This window comes from Lissotriton vulgaris, unplaced genomic scaffold, assembly GCF_964263255.1.
Source record: "Lissotriton vulgaris unplaced genomic scaffold, aLisVul1.2 SCAFFOLD_763, whole genome shotgun sequence".
In the NCBI taxonomy this organism is placed as follows: Eukaryota; Metazoa; Chordata; class Amphibia; order Caudata; family Salamandridae; genus Lissotriton; species Lissotriton vulgaris.
Window position 1 is genome coordinate 43611 of NW_028254011.1, and position 27328 is coordinate 70938.

Genomic DNA, 27328 nt, shown 5'->3' on the forward strand with positions numbered 1-27328 from the left:
AGAGAGGGCCACCTTCATCCAGTCCCTATTTCTTGGACAGGGCGGTAGTTGATGGCTGAGTTTGGATGCATTTATTTGCTACATTGGGCAACCTTGGCCACTTCTGCTATGCCACTTTGGGGTGGGCCAAAATCCAGTGGTGCCCTATCACAATTTCAGCTTGCCAGAGACTTTTTTGTCTAGTAGGCCACAAACCAAGCAACCAGTGGCCAACTTTGATTTTTTGAAATACTTGTTAGACTTTTTGGAGCGAGGGGAGTAACTTGACTCTTTTTGGATCCATCTCTGTTGCTGGCTCCATCTATGTCCACTGTGTCAGTCTCTGGTATCTGTTGTTGTCGTGCAGAGCAGTGGATGGGTGAATCCGGAGCAGCGTTCATTCCTTCGGCCACTTTAATTCGGCCACTTTTGGAGAAGCCCCCTATCCGTCGCACAAAGTTGAGAAAGTGGCGGGTCCACCTTACCTTTTAGAGTAGTAGTGAGGTGCTTGCCTCGCTCCAGACCAAACTGATGGAAGAAGGGCTCCCATGCCCATTGCCGCCTGCGGCTGACCAGCTAGCACCTCCTATAAAGAAGACCCAGGAGCTGCAGGAGGAGAGGAACACCCTGGTGAACGAGTACGCCTGCCGCGTGCTGGAACTGCTTGGCATGGGGCACCGCCTCTTTGTGCCGCGTCTGCTGGCGGTGAGACCCTCCCCGCTGCTGTCCATCGCCAGAAAGTTAGGATATGTTGGGTGATCACATGGTTCCGTGGCCCAGTCCATTTAGTTTGACAACCTAAGGTTTTCTGGGAATTGTAGGCTTAAAGCATTAAATCACAGCGGTTTGCAAAAAGAAATCCCAGACGTGGAACACAGAGTCCCAGAAACATGAGATCACCCATCTAGTATTGTGTCTCCCTGCCTACCTTGGTGTCTCTTGGCATGATTTTGCATGCTAATGCTACCGCTACCATCTTGTACTTGCAGCGTGTCGAGGGGAGCCTAGAATACAGAGTAGGAGGGGCTTCTTCTGCTGCACGGCTGTGTTTTTCCACAATGGTCTCATGGATATTTTTCATTTCGCCATCTCGTGGTCTGTGAATGTTGTTAAAACATGATCTAATGTGGATGGATGGATGGATGAATGAGGGGCTCGCTGGACATCTATCTGTGCTGGTAATGTGGATGTTTGGATCTATTTGGTGTGGCACTGAATTGGGTCCGGTTTCCTTTTGGTTGAAAATGTGAGTGAGGATTCTGGGGAAGATGTGAGCTTCTGAAGGAGTTTATGACAATTGTGTAACATTAACCTTTATAGTACACACCACAAATTCAATTGCCTCAGTGTACTGGTATATTTTATCCTTATTATCCTAAGAAGATTTCCCACTGAGAATGTTTATCTGTTTCCCTTTCCCCTGTTGGATGGGAGGGTGGATGTTTGTAAAAAATGATTTAGAAACACAGCCAGAAATTGTAAGTCCTCCCTTTTCTGGCTGGGTTCAGATCAGAGTGCTGTAGTCCAAATTAGATTTGGTTGAGGGACAGATGGGGGAGAAATAGAAGAAACTTGAAACAAGTTTCCTGCTGCTGAAAGCTAACTGACACAGACAATAACCAAACCACTGGGGGTCATAACGTTGGATTTCACTAAGAACAATCAGGAATTACCACCATACCTGGCCCTCATCTTTTTCATTTTTGCATTTAAGAGCATTCAACATGGCAATTTATTCTCTAGGTTTTTTCTCAAGGCCCCCCCCCCCATGTGTTCTTATACACAGGATTGTCCAACCTAGGAGTAATCAAAATACATTTACATTCAGTGACTCTAAATGGAAATCATTTGCATAGCCAGTAGTTATCCTGACAGTCTGGCTTTGATCCGGCCCACGTAGGAAACATGTTATTTAGGTTACATTATTAAAACTAAAATAAAACACTGACAATTTAACTTCTGGCAAATGGCACCACATAACACACCATAATTATTGGTCCAGTTGCACGCCCACACACTACAGTTTTACAGAGAGTAAGTTAATGTGTTCAAATGCAGGAACTCCTTCAACATAAAGAATCTTCCTGCACAGGCAACACACTGGGGAAAAAACTTGTATTTGTAATGGCATCGTAGCCAGGGGATCGAAAAGCATTAATTTTTAGCAGTCCTTTGGGACATGTATGATGTGTGTGCTGATCTGATTTCACCGTTGCTCAGTGGAGAGGGTGAATGTTATAGTGATAACAGAGATATGTTTAAAAATGTGAATGGTTTGCCCTCACTCATTTTATGGCTCATTTGAATTGTCGTGCCCTGGGGTTCACATGTGGCGTTATTGCTGCGCTGGTTAGCAAAACTGCCCTACTTCAGTGCCCCCCCCCCCCCCCATTTTTTAATTTATCATAACCATAAATCTCTACGAACTTGACTTTGGTCAGTTAATATATTTTTATGGTCTGGCTTGTCTGTCGCCAGACAATTCTGTGAGTGCCAGTAGAGAGGGACGTTGGCTCCTCTCACATTTTGGGAGTTCAGAGTACATGGTTTGATTGAGCGGAAGTTGTGTACTTCCACAAAAATGCCAATGCCCTCCAGCAGCTGGGATCATTTTCTTTATTTATCTGACTGACGGAGCTTCAATTTTCATGGGCACACACATAACATTGTAATGCTGTAAAAGTGTCTCAGATAACTAGATCATTTATGGTGTTTGTCTTTCTGGCAGAAGCACAGATGGGCAGAGGGCAGTCATTAACCTACATGGATGTTTAGGTCTGGTTTGAGAGTGGAACCGTTACCTGACCTTTTAACCTACACTAATATTATTCTACAGTAATGTGCTTCCACACAAATATATATGCTACTTACTTGTAATGCTTCACGTTACCGTACAACATTGATTTAAAGTTGGACCTATTGGCATTGTCAGTGCTTGTTTTCAATTGTGCTAAATACTGCTCATTACCCACATTTTGAATTCTGTTTGATACCATGAGGGAGCAAGCCGGTGCATGTGCTGGTATCATACTGCTTTATGGCGTTTCTTTGAAGTGCCTTTTTCATCCCTCTGGTATACCGTAAAGGGTGAAAAAAATGCACTTTCCCCAAGCTCCTTGGCACCGAGGTGTGTTAACCTCAATCCATTTGAGGAGTGCTCAAATGGTCATACAACATTTTTCAGAGACTGCAGTGTGTCTTCCAGAACACTAAGGGCATGATTAGGACTTTGGTGGTGCTGCACCTGCTTTGTGCTGGCACAGCACCGCCAAAGCCATGCATGGTCCGCCTGCCAGATTACCAGTACAACTTGTTTTTGGTGGGCTTTTCTTTTGCTGTTCCCATGGTAGTGCCCTGAAAACGTGCACCGCAATGGGAATGAAAAACAGAAGTTCCAGAACGACATGGACTGTGAAGTCAATGCTGTGCCCCCCTGAATGCATCCCCATGGCAGCGGCTCCCTGGCGCATTCGGCGCAGCGGTGGTGGTCCAAATAGCTGCATCGTAATAGGGCGGCCGCAGGACCGCCACCGTGAGTCTGGTGGTCAAAGACCGCTAGACTCATATTTTGCCCCTAAAATGGTAGGTTAGTGGTTCTAGGACATAACAATGTTGAGACTGTCTGTGTCCATCAGAATCCTTCAATCAGTTTGCGGAATGGCGCAAAGGATTATAAAAAGCTTCTGTGCCAATCATGTCCCAATCCAGGTTAAAAATTACTGGGCACAACTTGATTTATATACATAGTAATATTGAAACATCCGTTTTTATAATGTTGAAACTAGGTAAAAAATTACAGGTCACAAACCGATTTATGGAAACAATAGTATAGAAACTTGTCAATTCTATCAGATTCAACAGACTTACACCAACTTAAGCACATGTAATGCATATGTATTGTGTTGTTTTGTGTGTGTGTGTGCAGAGAGGCAACATGTGTGCCTTTCTAACAAAGGTTGAAATGTGTATTTCATAGGAAGTAACTTTGAACCTCTTTCACGCCTGTGAATCAGGTTTTCCAATTGAAGTGCAGTAAACTCATTTGGATGTTTGCAAATTTAGGGAAGAGGGCTAGTGATGTGGGGAAGATCTCCAAAAGTTCCCAGTGAAACCTCCAGTGGGAACATTCGTCACAAACGTAGCAAAAAATACTGAATGAATGTACACTGATTTTTCCTGAAACATAACATGTAGCTTAATTCATTGCCTTTTACCAGTTTAGTGAATTTGCTTTCAGCCATTAGGTAGAAATGAAAATAATGCTATTTCGTGCCAATGTGCATGTTGTGTTTATCCGATATTACATTACAAACAGACATTTTCAAAAAAGGGAAGCAAGCTCTTTGGCTGAATGTGCATGTAAATAATGTATTCACTACATCCCTTCTGGAAGCCTACCCAGGACTCACGGGGCTTTAAAGGAGACCGTGGAAACGCCAATGTTGCAAGTGATGGAAAACCTTATTTGACTTTTGCAAAAAGGGAAAACAATTTGTCTTCCCTCACAAAAAACCTGCAGGCCTTACTTAGGGACATGTGAGGAACGACGCACAAGTCCCCACTCACCCTTTTCACTACTGTGTCAAAGGCCCCAGAAAAACCTTCACATACATGTTATTCTTCTTTTTATGTGGGAGAAGATTGCATAGCTGTTCCACATGCTGTGCATGTTCTGTGTTAAAGGAAGTACGCACTGCTGTTGCCGGCCACTGTTGTTTACACCCCCCTTTTCTGCTGCCACTGCTTCTATACCTGTTCTTTGTGTTAGGGAGTCTTGCCTTGCTGACAACCATGAAGTTGTATTTTTGTAAAACAACCTTTCAGTATATTTCAACCAAAATGATTGACGTAAGTGCTTCTTTTGGTTTGGTGTAAATCTGGTATTTTTTTTCGAAAATTGAAACCGAATATTACAAAACATCTGTAATGTTTGCAATACGTATATTTAACCCAAAACAATTACTGATTGACTGAAAAGTAATTGGTGTCCTGGCGGCATCTTGCTGTTAGCAATTCCGCTGTTTTGGCTTGCAAAACAATGTGAATTAAACTATTTAAGAAGGCTTGAAGATTTTTATTTGGTGGCTATTACATCATTTCCAAACTAGCTTTCTCAGTGCATCGTCACGTGGCAATGTGGAAAAGAACTGGGCACACATCTGTCTCAGGGAAAATGATCACCATCCTCCAGCATGGGGGTTAGGAGATTGTGGGAATGCAAATTTCTCCAGAAAAAAGTCTGAAATAGGGTATCAACCTACTGCACCTGCCTGCCTTTACATATATTGGTCATTTGGACTGAGAATGAGTTTCCTCCAGTTCGAGATTGATTGAAGAAAGAGACACCTAAGATTGTACATAGCCTAGATCAAAGAGGTCTGGAATTGGTTTCTGGTACAGAGATTTTGAAAGAGGAAGCAAGGTCTGTACCTGTACCATCAATAGTACGATGAACGAAGCACTTTGCTTCGAGGTATGTCTGACCAAGGGAAAGACTGAAGTGCAGATAAATATAAATATTCAGATGTTAAGGAGTTGTTTTGGAGAAGTGTTCTTGATTCTCCATATCGTCCAAATTACTTTGTAGGGTGCTTCGAGATCTATACAGTTGGCGTAGTCTAGCTGGGACTGGTGGGTACTTATTTGGCTTTGTGCTTTTAGATGAATCATATGTAAAAGAAGACTCTACTTAGGCATCTCATCATTTAAAAGGCTCTTCTTGTAACTTGATTCAATTAAGGAATCGGGCAAAAGAGTGTGTCATTGATCACACCTCGGTCCCTTACATTAGGTGATGGTCTAGGGGTGGTGGGCAAAGCTGTTTTGGACAGATGGTGAAGAGGTGGTTGATGGGCAGTTTACCACAGGGTACTCAGTTTTTCTATAGAAATCTGTATTTGCATTTTACAACTTCACATGTTGGAGCAAGACACATCTGAGTACATTTTTGTCAGATTCCAGCAAAATAACTTAATTTCCCATATCTCGTACGCAGTAATGTATCTATAACATCATAATATCTCAGTTTCTGATGTCTTCAGATTAAGGTAGTTCAGTAGTTCATTCACATCCAGTGACGTACTGATAAGAGGGATTGACTATTGGGACAAGAATACAACTAAGATGAGCTTTGTAGTTGTAATATTATTTGGTGTTGTCCATATTGTTGTACGTGTTGTGGCTATGGCCCCCTAACTGATGGATCTAGGGTCTTTGGTGAGAAAACTGATACAGCCTTAGAGAAATTTAAAGACAGCAGAGCGATTGCCTGCTCATTGAGGTTCATTTCCCCTGCTCAGCAGTTCCATTAGCAGTAGAGGAAGTTCATAAGATACTCGAGGGGAGGTGCATATTTCCAGTGACAACCCTCTCAGACAGAAATATGACGTTGGCAGGTGTGTTCCAAAAGACAAGTCAAACTACACCAGAAGCACTCCTCACCCTCATATTCACCAGACATCTCTGCAAAACCTCTTTAGCTCGCCCTCTACTTTCTTATTGAGAGCAGAAGGCTGCAGAATCCAGCATTTCCTGCCTCACTGGGTTCAATCACCTCAGGCCTGTGAGCCTTCAAATTATACTAGCATACTTGCTGCTGAAGGCAGGATCGCCACAGCTAGTCTTGAGCCACCTACAGATAATGGTGTCATTGATGTCCACCCTGGGGTTGTCTATCAGTGAGCCTTAATCTCATTTGCAGCGGTTGCAGAGGATTCTCTTTATTGCAGTAATTCTGGACAAAGCTGCCCTGAAGTCCTTCCCACCTCAGCAACAAGTCCAGGACATTCGGGCGATGATCATCGGGTGAGAACTTTTGTTCTTGCCATGATGGTTCTGGGGCTGCTTGGGCTCTTGGCATCCTACATCTTGCTGATGTGTCATGCCTATTGGTATATGTCGGCCCTTATATAGAATCTGCTTCTGCTTTGGGCCCATCACTGGAGATGGGAAACAACCACTACAACATGATTGTTACAACGCATGCCAATGCAATGCAAAATTTTACACGCATGTGCCTTTGTAAAGCATGCATTTACAACGAATTTCGTTGTAAAGGCATAACCCGCAGATTCCTGATTGCCCGCCCACCTCTCCATTCTGTGAAGTTTTGGGTATTAAAAAGGTCCTAAGTCACGTTTCTCATACTGCCAATAAAAGATCAGTTCTGCTAGCTGTGCCCCACGTTCATGAACATTGAATGGTCTAAATATTAAACTAACATCAGCGCACAGGGGTAGCATCTTTGTGCCACCTGTCGGCACACAGGAGCCATTGCTAGAGTTTCTAGATCCAGTCTGGCACCTGTGGAGATTGACAAGGTGAGAAATCTGTAGTTGGATAATACATCCACTAGAAAGAGTGCCACTGAAAGTAAATTACTTATAGTTTGGGTCCCAAGTGTAGCTGCTCATTTCACTGTCTGTAGTTAAAAGACCAATCGGTAGTTATTAATACATTTATTTTAAGAGCAGTATTCTTAGAAAGAGTTTTCCTAGTAGTTTATGAAAGTGCACAATACTTTTGCGTTGTTTGTTTTGGACTCTCTGAATCATTTTGTTAATTCTTTCAAGTAACTGTTTGGACAGGACCCCCAAGAAGTTTTGTTACCTTGGAAAGAAGTGGGGAGAATAAAAACTCTAGAAGTCAGTGGCACTTTAAATATAGGACAATATTGATTCGTCTCTCTAAATAAGGTGCAGCGGAGTCCTAAATATTGAACAATGTCATGGAAATGGGGACTACAAGCAATCCTTCACTGTTTTGCTCTATTTGGATTTCATCAGAAAGTGTTGTTGCTGCACCCCAGTGACTTTAAGCGCAAAGTAATCGGTTTACAGATACCCCTAACACTAGGGTGCTCAGTGTGGTGCCGATAAAACTTAGTGACCAGTACCAACTAGAATTACAATCATCAAAGTTTTGGTTTTACATTAAGTGCAGCTGTATGTGAGCAGTTGTGAAGGATGTACTTGTGGCTGCAAGTCTGAGCACCCTGTGTGTGTGTGTAACTGCATTTGTGAGTGCATGATTGAAGGTAGTACACGTGTGACTGAGTATGAGGACCGTGTGACTGCATGTGTTATTCAGTATTGGTTTGTGCAAGAAAGACGAACTCCATGTGGGGGATGGTGTGTAATAGCATGTCAGCCACTTATGCACTGTTGTGTGTGTGTGTATGTCTTCTTGTAACGATGCGTGTGAGTGGATTGCTGGCTAAATATGAGCGAGTGTATCTGCAAATGAAATCTTTATGTTACTGCCTTGCAGTATGACTTGATGATTGAGGGGGTGTATGTGAGAGATTTACTGCTTGTTGCACTGGTGTCTGTCCGTGACTATATATATTATTGTGTGTATTCATAAGTGACTTCAGATATTGACTCTGTACCCACGTGTATGCAAGTTTTTGCATGACAGAGCATGTGTGTGGGAATTATTATATATGATGGTGAGCATGACAATCTCACCATAGGTGGGCAGATGTGAATATGCAAGAGTGATTATCTGCATGTGTCTAAGTAGCAAAGAACTTGGAGTGTGCTTGTGTGAGCAGGTGTGGCTGCATGTATGCGAAATGGTATGTATGCAACTTGTTGCCGACGTGGGTCAATGTGATGAAGTACATATGAGTGTAGATGCAGGCGCCATGGGGTGTGCTCATGATGGTCCATGTGGAATATGGCCCACCACATAAATGGATATGAAGCCTCCATTCATCTAAGTAAACACATAGCCTTGCTTATGAATGGAGAGTAGCTAAGAACAAGATGTGGCGAACAGGGGCGTTTAGTGTTCCAGATTCAAGCACAAAATCAATGGACTCTTCCCTCTTTTATCCCTTAGACGTCCAAAGAAGATCTTCTGCAGGCAGACTTTGAAGGGGCCCTCAAGTTCTTTAGAGTTCAGCTGCCGAAACGCTACAGAGCAGAAGAAAATGCCAGAAGGTTAATGGAACAGGCCTGCAACATAAAGGTAAGAAACCCCTATTTCTCTCTAATTGTTGGGAAGGGACTGCAAAGTATTGAATAGACGTTCAGAAAAGACCCGCTCTGTGTTCACTGAGCTGAGACTGTAAGCTAGGAAATAAACATATGGTGGTGATTACGGTGGCCTGCTAGCCCCTTACTGGTCTTCATAACAAAGTGTGGGAAAAGTAGTGGCACTTCCTGTAGGACAGCTGAAGTATGTCAGTGTTGTACACTTCCCCATGCTGCAGTAGGATGCCTGAAAAGGAGTAGTTCTTACAGTAGGAGACTTGAGATCATCAATAATGTGCCCTACTGACTGTGTTTACAAATTGTACGGTGAAGAGTGCTTGTTATAGAAAAGGTAAGCATGATCAATCTGTCGTGTGATCCTCTGTGTTGTTGTGGACTGCGGGATCCACCTGTGTAAATGTTAAAACAGCCTGGAATCGTTAGTGCTGTGTGTTCCGGCCAGAACAAGGGGTGCCGGGAATCATGCTGTGTGTTACTTAGTTCTGAAAGTAAGAAAAAAGGAGGAATTGCTATGGTCGTATCTCAACTTGCACGGGTTAGGAGCGCAAGACAACCTAAGATTTAACTTTTCCAGTGGTCTCCAACTGCGGATAAACCATTAGACACAATGCTGGCTTTGCTCACGTGCAAATCCTGCCTTACATAGCCCCAGTAAGTCATTTAAAAATTGGAGATCCACAGGTTTTAACATTTAAAATGACACTGTTGGAATGATAAAAGTGGTGGTTTATTTTCAACTGGAAACTGTGGGGGCAAATTGAAGGAAGCACATACATTAATAAAACAGTATTTGTGTGAAAGATAATTGTGGGTATACTCGAAGGAAGGGCTGCCTGTGTCTGGTTGTTGTTTTTGGAATGACACTGTTGGGAGTTGTTCTGGCCCATGCTCTGTACGAGATGTGTGGGCCTACCCCATTCTCTGGAATCCTGGGCTGCAAAGTTTTGCTCTTAACCATCTTTGGGAAAGTGTCCTTTGGGCGGTGTTTCTCCTACTTTTTTCCATTATGAAAAACGTAGTTCTTGAAAACGGGTGTCACTTGCTTTTAAATCCAGTTTGAATCTGTATGTTCTGTGCCCTCCGTTTAAGGGAACCCTCCTTAATTCTGAAGTGCATTTCTTCCATTTGCTAAGGCTTGGTGCAGCTGACAGCGTATTATAATTTACAGACTCTCAGGGTTGTGATCCTCTCACTTGGGCAATCAGTGTAAACAGAATTTGGAGTAGCATTTGTACTACTTTGTGAGACAGGATAAAAGTTGTGGGGGTAGTGGCAAAATGCCACCCTTTTGTGTCAATTCCGCTTCACAAATCCCTTAAGCAAGACATGCTTGGAAGAGTGACTAGAGATTTAACATACATTAGGTGCTGTTTTTAACTAGTCAACTAATAACAATAATAATGAAATAATTATAACTTTAAGAGCACCAAAACTTTACTCCGGAGAAGTCTACTGCGGACACTGTCCACTGTCACCACCAGTGCCTCCCGCCCATGGAAATTGTTTTATTTCCATTTATCAGATATACATTCTATACCATCCCTACAGCAGTCCAGTGATCCCTAGCTAGGTTTGCACAATAATAAAAAATAAAAAAGCATATCTTATATGTTGTCATTCGTTTCAAATAATCAGCATTATGTAGTAATGGATTGATCCCCAGTTGTACTCTGTCTGGTGTAAGTAGCTTCTCCTGCCAGTCATTTAAGAGCTTCTTTATGTTCTGGCTGGGATCCTAACCCTAAATCCAGGGCAGCGGTGCCCGTCTTGAAATAGGAATGTGCAAGTGTCACTCACAATTTGCAATACTGCTGCAGCAGGAGTACCTTCATGTCAAATGTGCAACTGTCTGACCACTGCACAAACCATGCATTCATGATTTTCGACACCTCATTTAAGCTCTGGCGCTCTAAAATGTGTCCCATTGCCTAGCACTGGCAAACACTCGCTATGCTTGAACTAAGTGATTATTTGAGCTCTGACAATGCCCACATGCAAGGTTTTGTAGACGCCATGTCAGAAAGCCTCCTTGAAGTTAACTTTCTGTTCAACGGGTGCCAGCTCACATCGAATTGAAACGGCGTAACACCTCCAATGCTGGAAAAGGCATACACCAATAACATATCACATAAGAGGAGGTCTGTGTGGTTGAGTTACAATTGATGACAAAGAAGGCCTCTAGGAAAATGATATCTGAGGAGTGAATATTTTCCTTCTGTGTTGTTGTCAACAGATGACGAAACGTGATAGTGGTGAGTGAATGGGTTATGTCATTGACCAAGCACATTCAGCCCTCAGATATAATTTTCCTAGAGGCCTTCTTTGTCATCAGTTTTAACCCAACCTCACGCACCCCTGATTAAAGGTTCTTTAGGGTACCAGTGTGGGTATTTCATTCACTAACCTCTCTTTTCACTCCCCCACACACCCGCACTCACAACTGCGGCGTTACTCATAAAAAGAACTCCGACAAAGAGCCCTCTCACAGGGCCCGAGGGGGACTGCATCGCCACCCCCACGAGGAGCAACGCCCGATGTTGAAGCATGACACCCTTATGGGTGTGTGAGGCCACTACTTCCAAAAGGAGGAGTTTTCTCACCTCCACACTATTCTGTTTCCAACCTGCACTGTGAGGTAAGCACTAAGCTTCTCCTAGCGACCATAATAGGCCAGCTCTCCTTTACTTTAGGAACAGTTACCCCTGTGTGATTATTATAAACCAATAACAACAATAAACATCAAGTTAAAAAAGAAAACAGCACTAAAAACGCACAAAAGAAGTTAAATAAAAAAGGAAAAATGTAGCGTTAAGCCACTGGTTTTCAATGGTTGCAGAGTGGTCAAATCAATGCGAGAGTTTCATGATATCCAAATGAAATACTTTTACATACAGTGATTAAAAAAAATAATAATACCTCAGTCACACATACCAGTGCTTATCCTAAAAATCTGTCTGGAATCCAGTGTTTCTAAATGTTAAACAGAACGGTGGTGATTAGTGAATAGCATTATTCTGTTGTAAAGATAAACAGGATGCGCAGTGTAGCTAACAAAAAAAGGTAAACTAGCATTTGAAATATCATGATGTCAGTAAAACCATCAAAAATATAAACTGCCTCTGAATGACAAGCAACATGTCATGTTAGTTTTGCAGTCTAACAAGAAGACTACCTGACCGCCATCACCAGTGGCGACACAGTTGGTACACTATAACCATCCACGAAATGCCAGGACCTAAGTGGACTGCCATCCAATCAATGGCAAACCTGTAAGAACTCATGAAAACCAATGGCTGAAGTTGGCTGACTTTAACCCCTCTCTCTATATTACTTCGTATCTGTACTTTGTTAGGACACCTGAGGTCTTCCAGACATGTAAAGCTGTCCACTCCTGCTGCTACAAATCAACAGTACCCTAAACTCGAGAGATAGCTGGCTGGCAGTAAATTAAATCTCATTACATACATCCTGCCATAGCTGAGGCAGTAAACAATGACCCTCTCTTCCTACAACAACATCCCTTGAATAGCGTTTTGTAAAAAAACACATGACCTCATTAATTACATTTTACTGAATGAATCAAGCCACATAAAATCCATATTAAAAAAAATAATTACCTTCTGTGCCAAACAGGTTATAAAACAATATTGAGAAACGGTTGTGGAATGCCTACTTTTATTCAAACATTCCCTATCCATCCATTGAGAAACGGTCCTGATCAGGGGCGTAGCTTGGTCAGTAAAATGGGTGGGCTTCAGATTTTCCAATATCACGCAGGCATATAATGTTAAAATGCATTGTACGACAAGTTGGGCGCATGAGTGTGGATTCAGGGGCTGTGAAAAAGGAGAGGAAAGCAGATTGGTAGGTGAACTAAGTGAGGGAAGACACAATATTTTGTAAACTAACCAACAGGTTTTATGACTTTCAAAACAGAGTGAGGGAGGGTGTGTATATGCGAGTTTTTGTCTGGGTGTATGCGACAGACACCTCACCATACCATGCAGAAAACACCTGTACCCACTATTTACCAGAAAATAGATTTACTGGAAGGATATCAAATCTCACTACCCCCCCCCCCCCCAACTCCCCTTAAGCTACGCCCCTGAGCCCTCAGATGTCTTGCCCTTCATTCCTCCTCACAAACTAATGGTCAGTACCAAAGGCACCTTTTCTGGGGCACAGATTAACTCCCGTCCTCAACAGGAACAATATTGTCCAAAGTTTGGGGTATTTTCTGTGATGGAAAAACATTTCCCTTGGTGTACAATTAGGTGCCAAACTATGACAAGTCCCACTTCATGGGAACCTAAATACAAAGTAAAATGTGATAGTAACCGTGTAAATGAATTTTCCACATACGATTTCCCACTGTAGCCAAGATGACAGCAGAAACCTTCCCAAGTAGTTGATTTTTTGGGACAGTGCAGCTATCTGCTGCCATAGAACATGGAACAGTCCGTCTTGATCTGATAGTGAAATCAGGCAGTATGTATATGATTAATCAGTAGATTTAGTCTCATCAAGCATGGTGTGCCCAGACATAGGTCATACCAGAGAAAAGGGAAGAGTTAAGAAGTTGACCATATTTATGTTCTTGACATCATATGGATGCCTGATAATGTTGCGGTGGAAATGGTTTCTTATGTAGAGCATCCAGATTAGATGGTTAAATCAGACAGTAATGATACACAGCGTTGAACAGAAGAATGACCAAATGTTGGTGTTTCTAAACACCAGTCATACCAGCGAAAAAAAAAGGGGGGGGGGGGTAAAAAGTCAAGCATGTTCACACTTATCATTGTATGGATGCCTGATGTTACCCCGTTGGGACGGTTCCTTATTGGGACGGTCGGTCTTGATTTAATGGTGAAATCAGCCAGTGTTGATATGCAGCGTTATTATCTCACCAAACTTTGGTCTTGCCAAAAAGGGGGAAAGTTAAAAAGTGGAGCGTTCTCACATTCTGGACATCATATGGATGGCTGGTATTATCCTTGATGGCGTGCCCACTTGTTTATCAGCTGTCCGGCACAGTGCTGCTTCGTGTCTGTCCTGAATGTTGAATTTGAACGGGGAGAACACATTTTTAATTAACCCCGGACTTATCCGCGCTCAACTTGTGGCTAACTGTCTTCCAATAGAGGTCTCCCTGTCCGATTTGAAAATGTGTTCTCTCCATCCAAATTCAACATTCAGGATGGGACAGACACGAAGCAGCACTGCGCCAGACAGCTGATAAGCTAGTAAGTGTCCAGTCCACAAAGGCTAATACCAGGCATCCATAAATACTTTTAACTTTCCCCTTTTATAGCAACACCAACGTTTGGTGAGATCATACTAATGCTGTATATCATCATTCTCTGATTTCACCATTAAATCATGACGGGCCATTCCAATAAGGAATCGTCTCAACAGGGATAACATCAGGCATCCATACGATGACAAGAGCATGAACACCCTCGTTTTTTTTTAAACCCCCCATTTTCACTGGTATGACTGGCGTTTAGAAAAACCAATGTTTGGTCATTCTTCTGTTTAACGCTTAATATCATTACTGTCTGATTTAACCATCAAATCTAGACCAAACGTTCTAAATAAGGAACCTTTTCAACAGGGATATTATCAGGCATCCATACTATGTAAAGAATATAAAAACGCTCTTCTTATTAACTCTTCCCTTTTCTCTGGTATGACCTGTTTGGGGACACCAGCGCTTAGTGAGACTGAATCATATGCATAATGTCTGATTTCACGATCAGATCAAGACAGAACTGTTCTAGGTCTACCTGCATCCCATGGGCCACATTGAAACTCTCCATATGATACTTACCAAATTAACGGTTTTGTCAACATGAGAATGCCGCCCCGCTCCCAAACAGAAATAAATAAGTTTAATATGAGTGCTTATACGTTCTATGAAGGATATCCAAAAATGTGCTACACTACACAAAGATATGAACCCCTATACCCCAGTTTCCTAAATTGGGATAGGTATGGTGCTCGATTAAGCCTGCCTTCATAATGCATTTTCTCACTGTTTATAGTGCAGCCACTTTTATGTCAGAAAGTTACTACCAGTTAAACCACATAATTTCTATTATACACTCTGCACCTTTGAACTGCAAACAAATAGGTAGATACTTGGTGCCCAGTAGTATCACATTGAGCACCAAGGAAAACAATACGATAGAGATTCAACACCATCTATATTTTATTCACTAAGAAATCAATCTCTTTTTGTTTCCCTTCCAGTTATAGGCTAAAGACCACACCTATAACAACGACAGTCTTGAGAAGAGAAACAACCCTTGGTCTAAGATTTGTAAGTCAGTATACTTACCCATACAGCCTGAGGAATATCTCAGATTTAGGGTTCCAGTACACTTGGTCCTGAAGAAGACCACTGATCCATAGAGTTACACTTCAGCCGAAACATGTCAACCTGATCACTAGGTGATACAGATCAATAACTCATCCACACTACACCGCTCTGTTTTTAGCGTTATCCCTTTCCTCTCTTTGTAATAAATGTAACTATAGAACAGGAGATAATTTATGATACACTTTCTAGATTATGATACTATCTTCATCCAGACAGTCTCCCACTTGGAGAACAGGACACTCAAGTGAAAAGACCCAATGATGATACTTACCACAACATTGCACCAAAGGAGATAATGTACGCCACTGGTAGTAAAAACGTGGTTGAGGGTCTTCAAGACAATATCTCTGGAGACTCTGACATGCATATAGATGTAGTTCACTTCCCCCTTATTTTGATTATTTCTAGCATATTTGCTTGCAACTCTTGTAAACAGGATTTGCCAGTGCCTTTGTTCACATCATTGCTATATTAAATAAACGTAGACCTTTTGGTTTCGCCAGTGTTTGTTATTTCGTTCTGCACTACTCTCTTGACTGTACAAAGGACCAGTTGTCTGGGAATGGCTCTACAGCTCCTTGCGGCTGAGCCTGGCCTTGCTGACCAAGGGTCCGTGAGGCAATATCTATCTGTTCAGCCATCCTGGCCCTAGATGCAAACCTAAATTACACTACTACCATGATGAGCAGGGATTCTGAAACTGAAGAAAGGAAGGCAGTGCCCACTCCAGACTAGCTTTTGTGGGATTGAGGCAGAAATAACTGAATCCATCACAGGAGCTGATCTGAAACAAGCATTTACAATGCAATGGTTTTGCCTTTGTTAAAGTTAGAGCTATTGGCATTGCTCTTGACATTATTTTTATTTATGTTTTTTTTTAAACATAAATAAATGGCATTGTCATTTACAATAGCAGGGCAGGGCACAGGGAAGGGGGGGCGAGGAGAGACGAAGGAGAGCTGCGGGCTCTTGTTGTAATGCTTGCATGGATGAGTTGGTGGATGCATGGATGGGTGCATGCATGGATGGGTGTATGGATGGGTGTATGGATAGATGCATGGATGGGTGGATGGATAGATGCATATATACAGCCAATCCCTCAACAATTTATGGAATCCATCAACCCATCCAACCAACAACCCATCCATGCATCCACCCATACATAATGTAGAATCAGACTTAAGTTCCCCCATCAACCATTAAGCCTTTACCATGGCTTATCATCAACGTATGCTTTCAGAATGTTACATAAACTTGCAGCCATTCGGCATACAGTTGGAAATTCAAATATCTAAAATACTGCAGTTTGCAAACAAAAATACATTGCCTTTCTCAAAAAGGCATACCAAGGATCATCACAAATAAAATATTGTGCCCCCATGGTTTGCGAAAGGGGAAGCCCAACACCAACCAACTTGCCTCCTACAAAGAGATGTAATTTAATGTAACGGAACAGGTCTACAAACTGTAATAAACATCAACCATGAAATGCCTGTTGGCTATACTTAATGTTGTCTAAATGAAGCAGCCAGGCCTACTGCCTTGGTCTTAACTTTTCATAATAAACAGATCAGACCTATGGCATCGGCCATAACTTTCCCAGCACAACAATCAGTCTTATAGCCTTTCTTACTGAATGTCTCAATAACCAACTCAGGCCTACAGTACTGCTGCTCTGCCTAATGTTTCCCACAAGGCAACTACTGGCATGCAGTTATAAAATTCCAAATGTATATAAAATTACAAAAAAGTTTATAAATTGTTCAGATATGCCAACAGGTCCCGGAGCTCTGGTCTATTGGGTACGCTGAACTTCAAAGTAATATACTACGTTTGAAAGGCAATACAGTTAAAACAATCCAACATCTGATGCCTTCCCTCTTTAATGTACGATGTTCAGAATAAATATGGCAGGCCTTCTGCCTTTATTGTAACTTTATACAATAAATAGACCAGGCATCTAAAGAATTAATCTCTGCCTTGCCACCACATCCACTTGTATTGAGAACAAGTATTCCCATCAGGCAAAAACTAGAATACAAACACTTTCCGTGGAAGCAACCAAATCCGGCCCAATCACGGCTGTCCTCGACGGAAGCAACATGTGGGCGAAAGCAAATCCTCTCGCTAACAGTAATTCTGAAAACTCATTGTTGAGAACACGATGTCCAGCAGCAGCTGTGGCTCTCAAGCCAGACCTAAAACGAGTCTATACCTCGAAGCGGCAAAGAGAGCGCTCTGCACGTCATGTACAGAATCAATAAGATGCCCCAAAGCTGCCCTTACTCAGTTTGGTAAAGACACACAAACATCAGGCAGGCCCCTTCTGCACTGCAGTGGTTTCCCCAGACCTGAATGTGTCTCTCATCCCTCTGGAAAACAAGATACTGCACTGAAGGCCAAACCGTAGCTATGGATAAGCTCAGTCAATTGAAACGTAAGCTGCTTCTAGGCGCATCTATCCATTGAACACGAGTACTCTAGACTAGGCGGTCGTGCTGTTTACACTACTTCAACACCGCAGTAAAACAGGTGACTAGCCCTCCAGCCTTTCCTAGAATGCGGACTGCTTATGATCAATTAGGGGGGGAGCTATAGAAACGGAGTGCTTAAATATCCGTGTTCCATATATTCCGCCAGACATTTCTAATCAAGCGTGCTATGTTTGAACCGGACAGAGGTGCAGCACGGTACAGGCGGCGGCAGGAGCCACGGTGCATCCATCTTCGGCATTTAAATAAAGCACAGCTGGAGCCCTTCGTTCAAACAGACATGCCTCAACTATGACCGAACCGAGCGATCCTCCTACCCATGGTCATTCATCATGCCCACAGTCGCCTACATCGTGTGCATATCAACAATTATTTACTTCACGAGCTTAAGTCAATAAATCCACGAGTGAACAGGAAAGGCCTGCGTTTATTAATATAAAAAGCATTGGCAAAGTAAAGAGACCTGACACGTAATGCAGCCATACTCCAGGGGAGGGATGGAGACACAAAGCGGAAGAAAGCCTAAACCGCTGACCAATAACAAGCAAATGGGCGTGACAATAAGCCAAGCAATAACAAACAATGGATGGCCTCTAGGCGCACCGAGAAACAAGCTACCAGTATTACGAAGAGCGGGAGGGGTGCGGGGGCCGGAACGGACACACGGACAGCGGGAGGGAGGGTGGGAGCACTCACCTGGACTTCCGGCGGCGGCGGTCGGCACACACAGGCACGTGTTGCAATGTTAATTGCATTCGGGAACGCCCCCGAATTGAAAATACGAGACTGCATATATTACAAAAGGATTGATTTAAATGTGCATTCTTATTTTCAAGGACATTTGCAAGTTGTTTAACTATCTTAAAGAACTCTTCAGTCGAGTTTTTGCAAGTCTCGACTTATGCGTCACTCTGAGGAGTCCGCCTCTCGAGGCTCTGTAGAGCAATCACTTAAATCCTTTCCTGTACGAAACGCTCGGTACACGAAGAGACGAGCAAGGCCTGCAAGGGTAGAGGGCTCATGTAGCTCCCTGAAGCCCCTCTAGAGTTCAGACCGAAATAAGGAGACTCACAGAGGACGCTTCACAGGCGATCATCTTGGGTGGGCAACACGCCCTCTTCCATACCCAAGAGCCACTCTGTTGTACTTACTGCGTTCTGTGCACAGCGTCCTGACTTGACTGTTTCTAAGCGCTAGTCTCGCGCGTGCTCTTAAGATCGGTCCCAGTCTGTACTACCTACGCCTTGTCTCCAGCCCCCAGGCCAAGGCCTGCGCCCCCAGCAGCCCTTGGCCTGCACGAGAGAAGGTTCCACGAGGCCCGCTAATAGGCGCTTAGTTGAAGTGGCTGACGCTGATCCTGGGACGCTCTGGTCAGCCTCATCTTTGCATTAAAAACGGGTAAATATTGTCTTGTCTGACACCTTTAATTGGTCCCGCCAAGTCACGCAGTGTATTGTGGAGCAGCGAGCCCCCTGTGGGAGCTCGATGGTTAATGCAGAGGGCCGAACTAAGGCACTTCCTCCCTCCACCCCGCTACCCCACATCATCCCTGGTTAGCCCCTGGCCTGCAGCCTTTCTTCTCTGATTGAAGCGCCTGTCACTTCACTGCCTCCTGCCTCTCGGCAGCATCGTTATCTTGTCAAGCCTCTGAAAGCGCCTCTTACATCTGTAGCGCTTTGGCAGTGTGGCAGCCTTCAGCAAACCTGTCTCTGCTCGGGACAGCACTATCTGTTGACTCCCGCGGGCTGTGCAGGGCGGAAGTGACTGTGACGTCACACATAGGGCCTTCATCCCCTGTGTAGGACGAAAGTGCTGTTACGGCACACATAGCCTGCGTCCCCTGTGCGCTGACTCCCGCGGGGTGCTGTGCTGGACGGAAATGACTGACGTCACACATAGGGCCAGCCTCCTGTGTGCACTGAAGCCCTCGGGTCTTTCCAGACCCGAGGGAAGTGGAGGGAGAGGCCGCAGCTTTCGCCGCCTCCCCAGGTTCTTTCTGGTGTTGTTATGGCTGACACCGGGACAGCTCTTGCTCTCCCGAACTATTGCTTTGCTCGTCACGGGCAGTGAGGCTGGCGAGGAGAGCAATTTACAACAAAAAAATGCCAGGTTGCATACCCTGGAGGAGCGGGCTGCTACGGATCGGATCGGCATGGAAGAGGGGCGGGAGAGGGGGCGGGAAAGGCGAGCACGCCCACGAGAGCAGGAAGGCGGGTGCCGTCAATGCAGGAACAGACTCGGGGGCGTTCCCGAGAACTGGCTTTCGGCTGACGTCGCCAAAAGCCAAAAATTCTCGGGAACGCCCCCCAATCTGGTCCGGCATTGACGGACAGGCCAGTCTTCCAATGGCTAGCCTCCATTTATGGAGCTAGCCAATGAAAGGCGGGGCGGATTCCAAGCCCCATATACTATATCTCATTAGGTTTTTTCCTAGCACATGCGTACTTCGTACGCATTGGCTAGGGCAAAACCTAAAAAGGGTGTGCTTTAGAAAAAGGAATAAACTAGCGTCTGGTAAAAAAGTTTGGAAAACTTTAAATATAGTACTTTATTTCAGATCCACGCTTACTCGTATGGAAAATACAGGACATGTACCTAAAACCATTTCCTGCGACTCTACTTTTGAGATGAGAGATTTTATCATTTTAGTTGTAAATTTAGAATAGACTGGAGCCTGACATTGATTGTCATGCCACATTGTAGCAGGTCTGCTGCACTGTTGAGGTTTAGGGTTGATAGAAAGCAATAGCAATAATTTTCCGAGTTTGGGAAATTAACTAAAGCGAGTTTTCAATTCCAAGTCAATATTAAAGAACTGTAAAATAATGTATAAACTCTAGGGCTCTAGTTACAAGGTTGCTAGTTATTGCTGCGGGGATTCCGGAGGTCTCCGTTTTTATCTTGTTTAATGTAACTGGTGCTCGTCTAAAGTGCTTCAATGCTCTTGGGATGAGTTTGTGCTGTAAAAAACTGCAAAAATAACTATCATCTCTGGGGCACACTGTCAGTATTGCGGAGAAACTAAACAGGCATAATCCCATTTTTCTGGAGCTGCATTGACTACGAATTTGGGGATGGTCAGAGCTGGCAACCATTGCTTCCTTGTACCAGTGAGTATAAAGGGCTCTGAGCAGACTTGAGAAAAAAGTATTTGGGTTCAGCTGTACGCCGGATCGGGCTGGGAACCCAAACCGGCCCTAGCAATTGAGTCGGAATGGCAGCAGGGACTCCGCAGTAGCGGCTCATAGAGGGAGTCCTGCGGGGTGAGCGGGTAAGGGACAGGGTGTGGGGTAGTAAATTCCGGTATGTGGCCGAACCGAGGTAAGTAAAGAAATAAAGGAATAAAACGAATTACATAGAGCACGCTGCAATGCGAAATGGCGATGCAGTGCGCGCAATGTAATTCGTTTTATTTATTTCTTTCTTTACAGACCTGCGTCCGGCCATATGCTGCCCATTACTATCCCCCACCCAGCCCCTCCCCCGCCCCGTAGCACTCCCTCGAGGAGCTGCTACTGGCAGGGAGAAAGGGGCTAGGGGTGCGGGTGGAAAACACTACAGTTGCTTTTGTTACAGAGGGCCGATATTGCAGCTATGCCCCATAACTCGCCCCCGGCAGCAGAAACAGCCCTCAGGGGACCAAAATCGACCCCCCCCTCCCTGGCGGTCCCCTGGGGGAACGCCCGGTGACCGGTACCTCCAATCCGGCCGTGGCTGTACAGAGTTGTTCCTTATATATAGCCCCGACAGTTGTAGATGGGTGAACAAATAGAATTACACTTACTGTTTGCTTTAAGTAGTCTGACTGGAGATTGGTGTGCACATTTGATATTAGAGTGATGTTCGTCTGATAAAACATTGCTATATACACTACTGTTGGGACAGCACTCTGCTGGTCTTTTTTGTGGTCTCCTCCATTAAGACTGTCATCACAGGTACAGAGAGATGGTTAAGTTTAGAATTACAAGCATGCTACCTTCTACATTAATATACACTTTTTGTATAGAAGTTCTTTTTAGCTACAGTTACTTTAAGCCAGCAGTCCTTAGCCTGTCGTCTGGGAACCTCTGGGGGTCCGTAACGCCTAAAGGGGTCTGCGACCACTTAGATAATAATATTAACAGATTAAGTGTATATAAATAAAGAAGCGAGATGTAAAATTGTAAAACGTTCTGTAAATGTGAAGGAATTAGGAATTGGAAATCGGAGGCTAAAAATTCAGTTGATATTCCTGGATTGATTCGTGGGAGCAGTGAAAGTGCATAAAACGGACTATAGTATGGACGATGGGTGTCCTCAAATGAAGGTAGAAAAGCTCGAACCTTCCCCATTAAAATGTTTAATTTTTTTACATACATATCTGTGAATTAAATAAAATATATCATCATTTGTTTGATAAATGCTAGTTTCCTTAATTTTGCGTATTGTTTTATTGTTTAAATCATCGAAATTGCTTAGGCCGAGGCCTCTGGATTCCAATATTGGCAAAGAGGATAAGAACAAGGCAGTGGGTTTTGTGAAGCAGATGCTTCTGTGTAAATAAGTGGAATTTGCTGTTGGGAATACTATAGGGGCTAGCCTTTTGAGCTGGTGTTTTGGTGCCATTCATGACCATGCCAATGTACTCGAGCTGTGCATTTCCTGTCAGTATGTTATAGTGAAAGTGGGTTGATTGACTGCTTGAACGCCAGTTCTCTTCTTCCTTTGGAAGCTGTCCATTCGTATTGTGGGGGCGCTGCCCTGTGCGCTGCTGGTGCATGGGTTCGTGTTGGCAGCTTCTTTGAGGAGTGGGAGTTGAGCACTGGAGAAGTCGTCCTTCCTTGTTGAGCTCCTCTGTGAACTCAAGTGCAGATGGTTCAGCGGGTTGTGTTGTTTTTTTGTGTCTGGATAGGGAGTTGTCCAGTTGGTTGGATGATGCTGGCTGAATGGCATTCTTTTGTAGGAAGGGAGTCGACAGACTCAGTCATGAAATCTGAAGGAGCTCTGACTAGTGCAGTGGAACCAGAGAGAGTTGTAACCGATGTAATAGAACCAGAGGGAGTTCAAACCAGTGTAATGGAACCAGAGGGAGTTCAAACCAGTGTAATCAAACCAGAGACAGTTCAAACCAGTGTAATGGAACCAGAGGGAGTTCAATCCAGTGGTGTAGTGGAACCAGAGGGAGTTCAAACCAGTGTAATCAAACCAGAGAAAGTTCAAACCAGTGTAATGGAACCAGTGGGAGTTCAAACCAGTGGTGTAGTGGAACCAGAGGGAGTTCTAACCAGTGTAATCAAACCAGAGACAGTTTAAACCAGTGTAATCGAATCAGATGGAATTCAAACCAGTGTAATCGAACCAGAGGGAGTTCTAACCAGTGTAATCGAACCAGAGAGAGTTCAAACCAGTGTAATGGAACCAGAGGGAGTTCTAACCAGTGTAATTGAACCAGAGAGAGTTAAAACTAGTGTAATCTAACCAGAGAGAGTTCAAACCAGTGTAATGGAACCAGAGGGATTTCAAACCAGTGTAATTGAACCAGAGGGAGTTCAATCCAGTGTAATGGAACCAGAAGGAGTTCAACCCAGTGTAATTGAACCAGAGGGAGTTAAAACCAGTGTAATGGAACCAGAGGGAGTTCAAACCAGTGTAATTGAACCAGAGGGAGTTCAATCCAGTGTAATGGAACCAGAAGGAGTTCAACCCAGTGTAATTGAACCAGAGGGAGTTAAAACCAGTGTAATGGAACCAGAGGGAGTTCAAACCAGTGTAGTGGAACCAGAGGGAGTTCAAACCAGTGTAGTGGGATCAGAGGGAGTTCAAACTAGTGTAGTGGGACCAGAAGCAATCCATTACACAGTCGGTGAACCAGAGCGAGTTCTGACTAATGTAATAGAACCATATGTCTGGCTACTGTGATTGAACCACTGCGAGGTTTGACCTGTGTAATGAGAGCAAAGCTAGGTTGGAACACTGTAATGGTACCAGGGCATGGTCTGACCAGTGCATTGGAACCAGGGTGAGATCCGAGCAGTATAATGGAACCAGTGCGAGGCCTGCCCGGTGTAGGCGTTGCATGGTCAGTGTAATGGAACTAAAGCAAGGTCGGAAAAAGAAAGCAAGGTCTGACTATCGTACGGTAGGTATGGGTAGTGTAATGGAACGAGTGCAGGCTGTGACAAAGTAAGAATGGACAGACCATTGTAATGGAAGCAGCGCGAGATCAGACCAGTGTAATGCAAGCAGAATGACTAATGTAAGTGAGATCTGACCCCTGTAATGGTACCAGGGCATGGTCTGACCAGTGTAGGTGTTGTATGGGCAGTGTAATGGAACTAGAGCAAGGTCGGATAAGGGAAGCGAGGTCTGACTAGTGTAAGCTAAAGGGAAGCGAGGTCTGACTAGTGTAAGCTTAAGGGAAGCGAGGTCTGACTAGTGTAAGCTAAAGGGAAGCGAGGTCTGACTAGTGTAAGCTTAAGGGAAGCGAGGTCTGACTAGTGTAAGCTAAAGGGAAGCGAGGTCTGACCGAGGTCTGACTAGTGTAAGCTTAGGGGAAGCGAGGTCTGACCGAGGTCTGACTAGTGTAAGCTTAGGGGAAGCGAGGTCTGACTAGTATAAGCTAAAGGGAAGTGAGGTCTGACTAGTATAAGCTAAAGGGAAGTGAGGTGACTAGTGTAAGCTAAAGGGATGCGAGGTCTAGGTAGCGTAAGCTAGGTATGGGTAGTGTAAGGGAATTCGTACAGTCTGTGACTAAGTAAGAACGGTCTGACCATTGTAATGGATGCAGAGCGAGATCAGACCAGTGTAACGCAAGCAGAGTGGCCAGTGTAATGGGAAAAGAGCGAGATCTGATCAATGTCATGGAAACCGGAGGTTGACAGTCCATCTCCGATTTCTCACCCGTGTAGAAAAAACATCTGTCCGCCGCGCAGCATTCACCTGCCCGGAAGGCGGGAGCCATGATAGTCGATGCAGCTCCCGACTGTCGCCTAGCAACAGAGGCAAGGTCCAGCTCCTCTTCCTTGTTCCCTAGCAACAGCGAGCGAGAGCGAGGGCGAGCCGATACTGCTGCGCAGAATCACAGCGGAGAACCCGCGAACCTTCCTCCTCGCTGACAGGCAGATCCGAGGGACGTGTGGGGTTAGGGGAGGCCTCGAGGAGAACGGAATCTGCTGAGGCATGGAAATGATGCAATACAGTCGGGGCCCGTTCTCCAAGTCTTACTGTGACCGACATCCTGCCGCCTCCTTGATCTCGCCTTTCTCACCCAGTTTCCCTTGTACTCCGGCTCGGAGCATGGGCGCGGTTCGCTCCCTCCCCCGCCGTCAAAACAAACCGGCGCTCCGCAGCAGCTGATCTCTGTCACATCTCGGTTTAAAAAAGTTTGCATTGACAGCTCGGTCACCTGGTGGCACTAAGTAACTTTAGGACCCGGCATATATGGCCTGGCGGCACCTGTGTCCCAAAGCAAGCAGGTGAATGTGAGAATATTACTACAATTTGTTGGTACTATAGATCAAACAGGTGCGGAGAGAGGGCTGGTCCGGCTCAGGGTTCCCCCTTCTGTTGCACTGGGATGGGCCGGCTGATGTATGCTTTCTCGTTTGTAGAACCCTCTAATGTGGTGCAATGGTCTATATCAGTGGTTCCCAAACTGTGCGCCATGGCTCCCTGGGGAGCCATCAAACCTAGCCAGGGGAGCCGCACCAACCACTTTAATGCATTTAATGTTGAAGAGGCTGTTGGCTTCAGTTAAACTAATTCGATTTAAACACATGATGTCGATGATTTGTAAATGACATGCCTAAAGCTGTAAACGTAGTGCTTAATTGATGGCATGTTGAGGGAGAGGACCTCCATATTTCACTGGATCCCCACATTCCATCACTCCCAAACTAAGCAGAAGATGCCCGATTTATTTTGTTAGACTCGTTAATAGTTTTGTTTTTTTCCAAATGCATTTTACACCAATGCAAGTTACCAGGAAAGTAAAGTTGTCCTGTCTATTAAACAAACTGAGTATTATCAAGCAATGACATTTTGTACTTGAATAATAGTCAAGTCAATTTTTATTGTTTCAAATTATTAAAAATTATTACAACATAGTAATGACATTTTGTACTTGAATAATAGGTACTTCCAGTACACATTTCTTTCAGTACACACATATTTTCAGACAGGCCTGCTCTCTCCTCGAGCACGGGGCAGTAAAACACTTTATACGGCATAATGCCAACATTAGGAAGCAAGAAAGAGGGACGTTTAAAAAAAAATTCAGAGGAATTTATTTCACCTGCATTGATTTGGAGGCAATTTTAGGAAGGAGACCGCAAAAATAAAGCTGTATGTGGTTTAAAAAATTGTGAGTCCCTCCCTGAAAAATGTGTATTGGCACGTATAACAAGGGTAGAAATATAAGTGCATGCAAATATTCCCAAAGGTCAGAAACACTTTGGCAATGGGCCCTGCATGCATAGGGGTGCTATCTAGCAATGTAAGTGGGGTAAAAAAGTTTGGCAGGGTACTCTAAAAAAGGCATGGGTAAAGAAGTGTGTATAGGAATATTTTATTAGAGGCGCCGCCTTAGTAATACATAACATCCTGCTTTTATGATTATAATACCTTCATCAGCTTCATCCCAATTATTTTCAGGGAGAAAAATGCAAGTACTCCCAAGACCAGGCTTACATCCTCCCTACCCTCTGAAAAAAGTAACAGTGGGGAGCCACGGGCAATGGCCAATGGGTCAAGGGAGCCGCAGGTCAAAAAAAGTTTGGGAACCACTGGTCTATATGATTGTGAAAGGCAATGTTTCCGTTTCTTTCCCAAGTTATATCGGTGCTATTTAGTAGAAGAACATCAGAGTTGGAGAGGCCTTGTTTTTGGTTGATCCCCTGAACTCTGTGTTTTACATAGCTTGTTGCTATTCACGCCATCGCCGACCACTACGCTCGTGACCCATCGGTGCACGCAGAAATAGGTGGCTTTTGACATTGTCTACGTATAAGGTGCCGCAGGTAGCTTGACGTATTCAATGACAGGCAAATCCTGGATAATGTAGGTCTCCAACGGATAGCTCGGGAGCTACTAGTAGCTCACCAGTACCCTGGAAGTGGCTTCCCGATGTGCTGCCTAGCACAGCATGTAATTCAGAGGGTCTAGCCACATTGAAGAAGGCAGCAATATACATCTCCAGACTTAACACTGTGACAACCTGCAGGACTTGAAATACAATCACCTGTCTTCTTTCTCTATTTACAAAGTCACACTGTGTGAAAAACACAAGACACTCTTGGAGTTGGAGTGTTTTTACTTAAAATGAAAAGGGAATATTTGATAGAAAATTGTGCAGTTTGAGAGAGAGAGAGTGATGTTTGAAAAAAATGAATGAAACTCCACCACATATTTACATTTAAAGCTGCTCTTTGAATAATAATTCATTTGTGTTTTGGAGATTTATAGCTGTTAGTATTTATTTTGCGCATGTGGGCACC

At 44.1% G+C, this 27328-nt stretch overlaps 1 protein-coding gene across 1 annotated transcript in view; it reads left to right on the top strand.

Moving 5' to 3' along the window:
• Positions 1-379: 379 nt before the first annotated feature.
• LOC147660681 (rab GTPase-activating protein 1-like) overlaps positions 380-27328 on the top strand; it is a 225995-nt gene continuing 199046 nt past the window's right edge. The window contains exons 1-2 of the mRNA XM_086951531.1: positions 380-684; positions 8824-8952. Coding sequence (XP_086807657.1) covers positions 511-684; positions 8824-8952 — 303 coding nt within the window. The 5' untranslated portion in view covers positions 380-510. The remainder of the gene's footprint in view (positions 685-8823; positions 8953-27328) is intronic.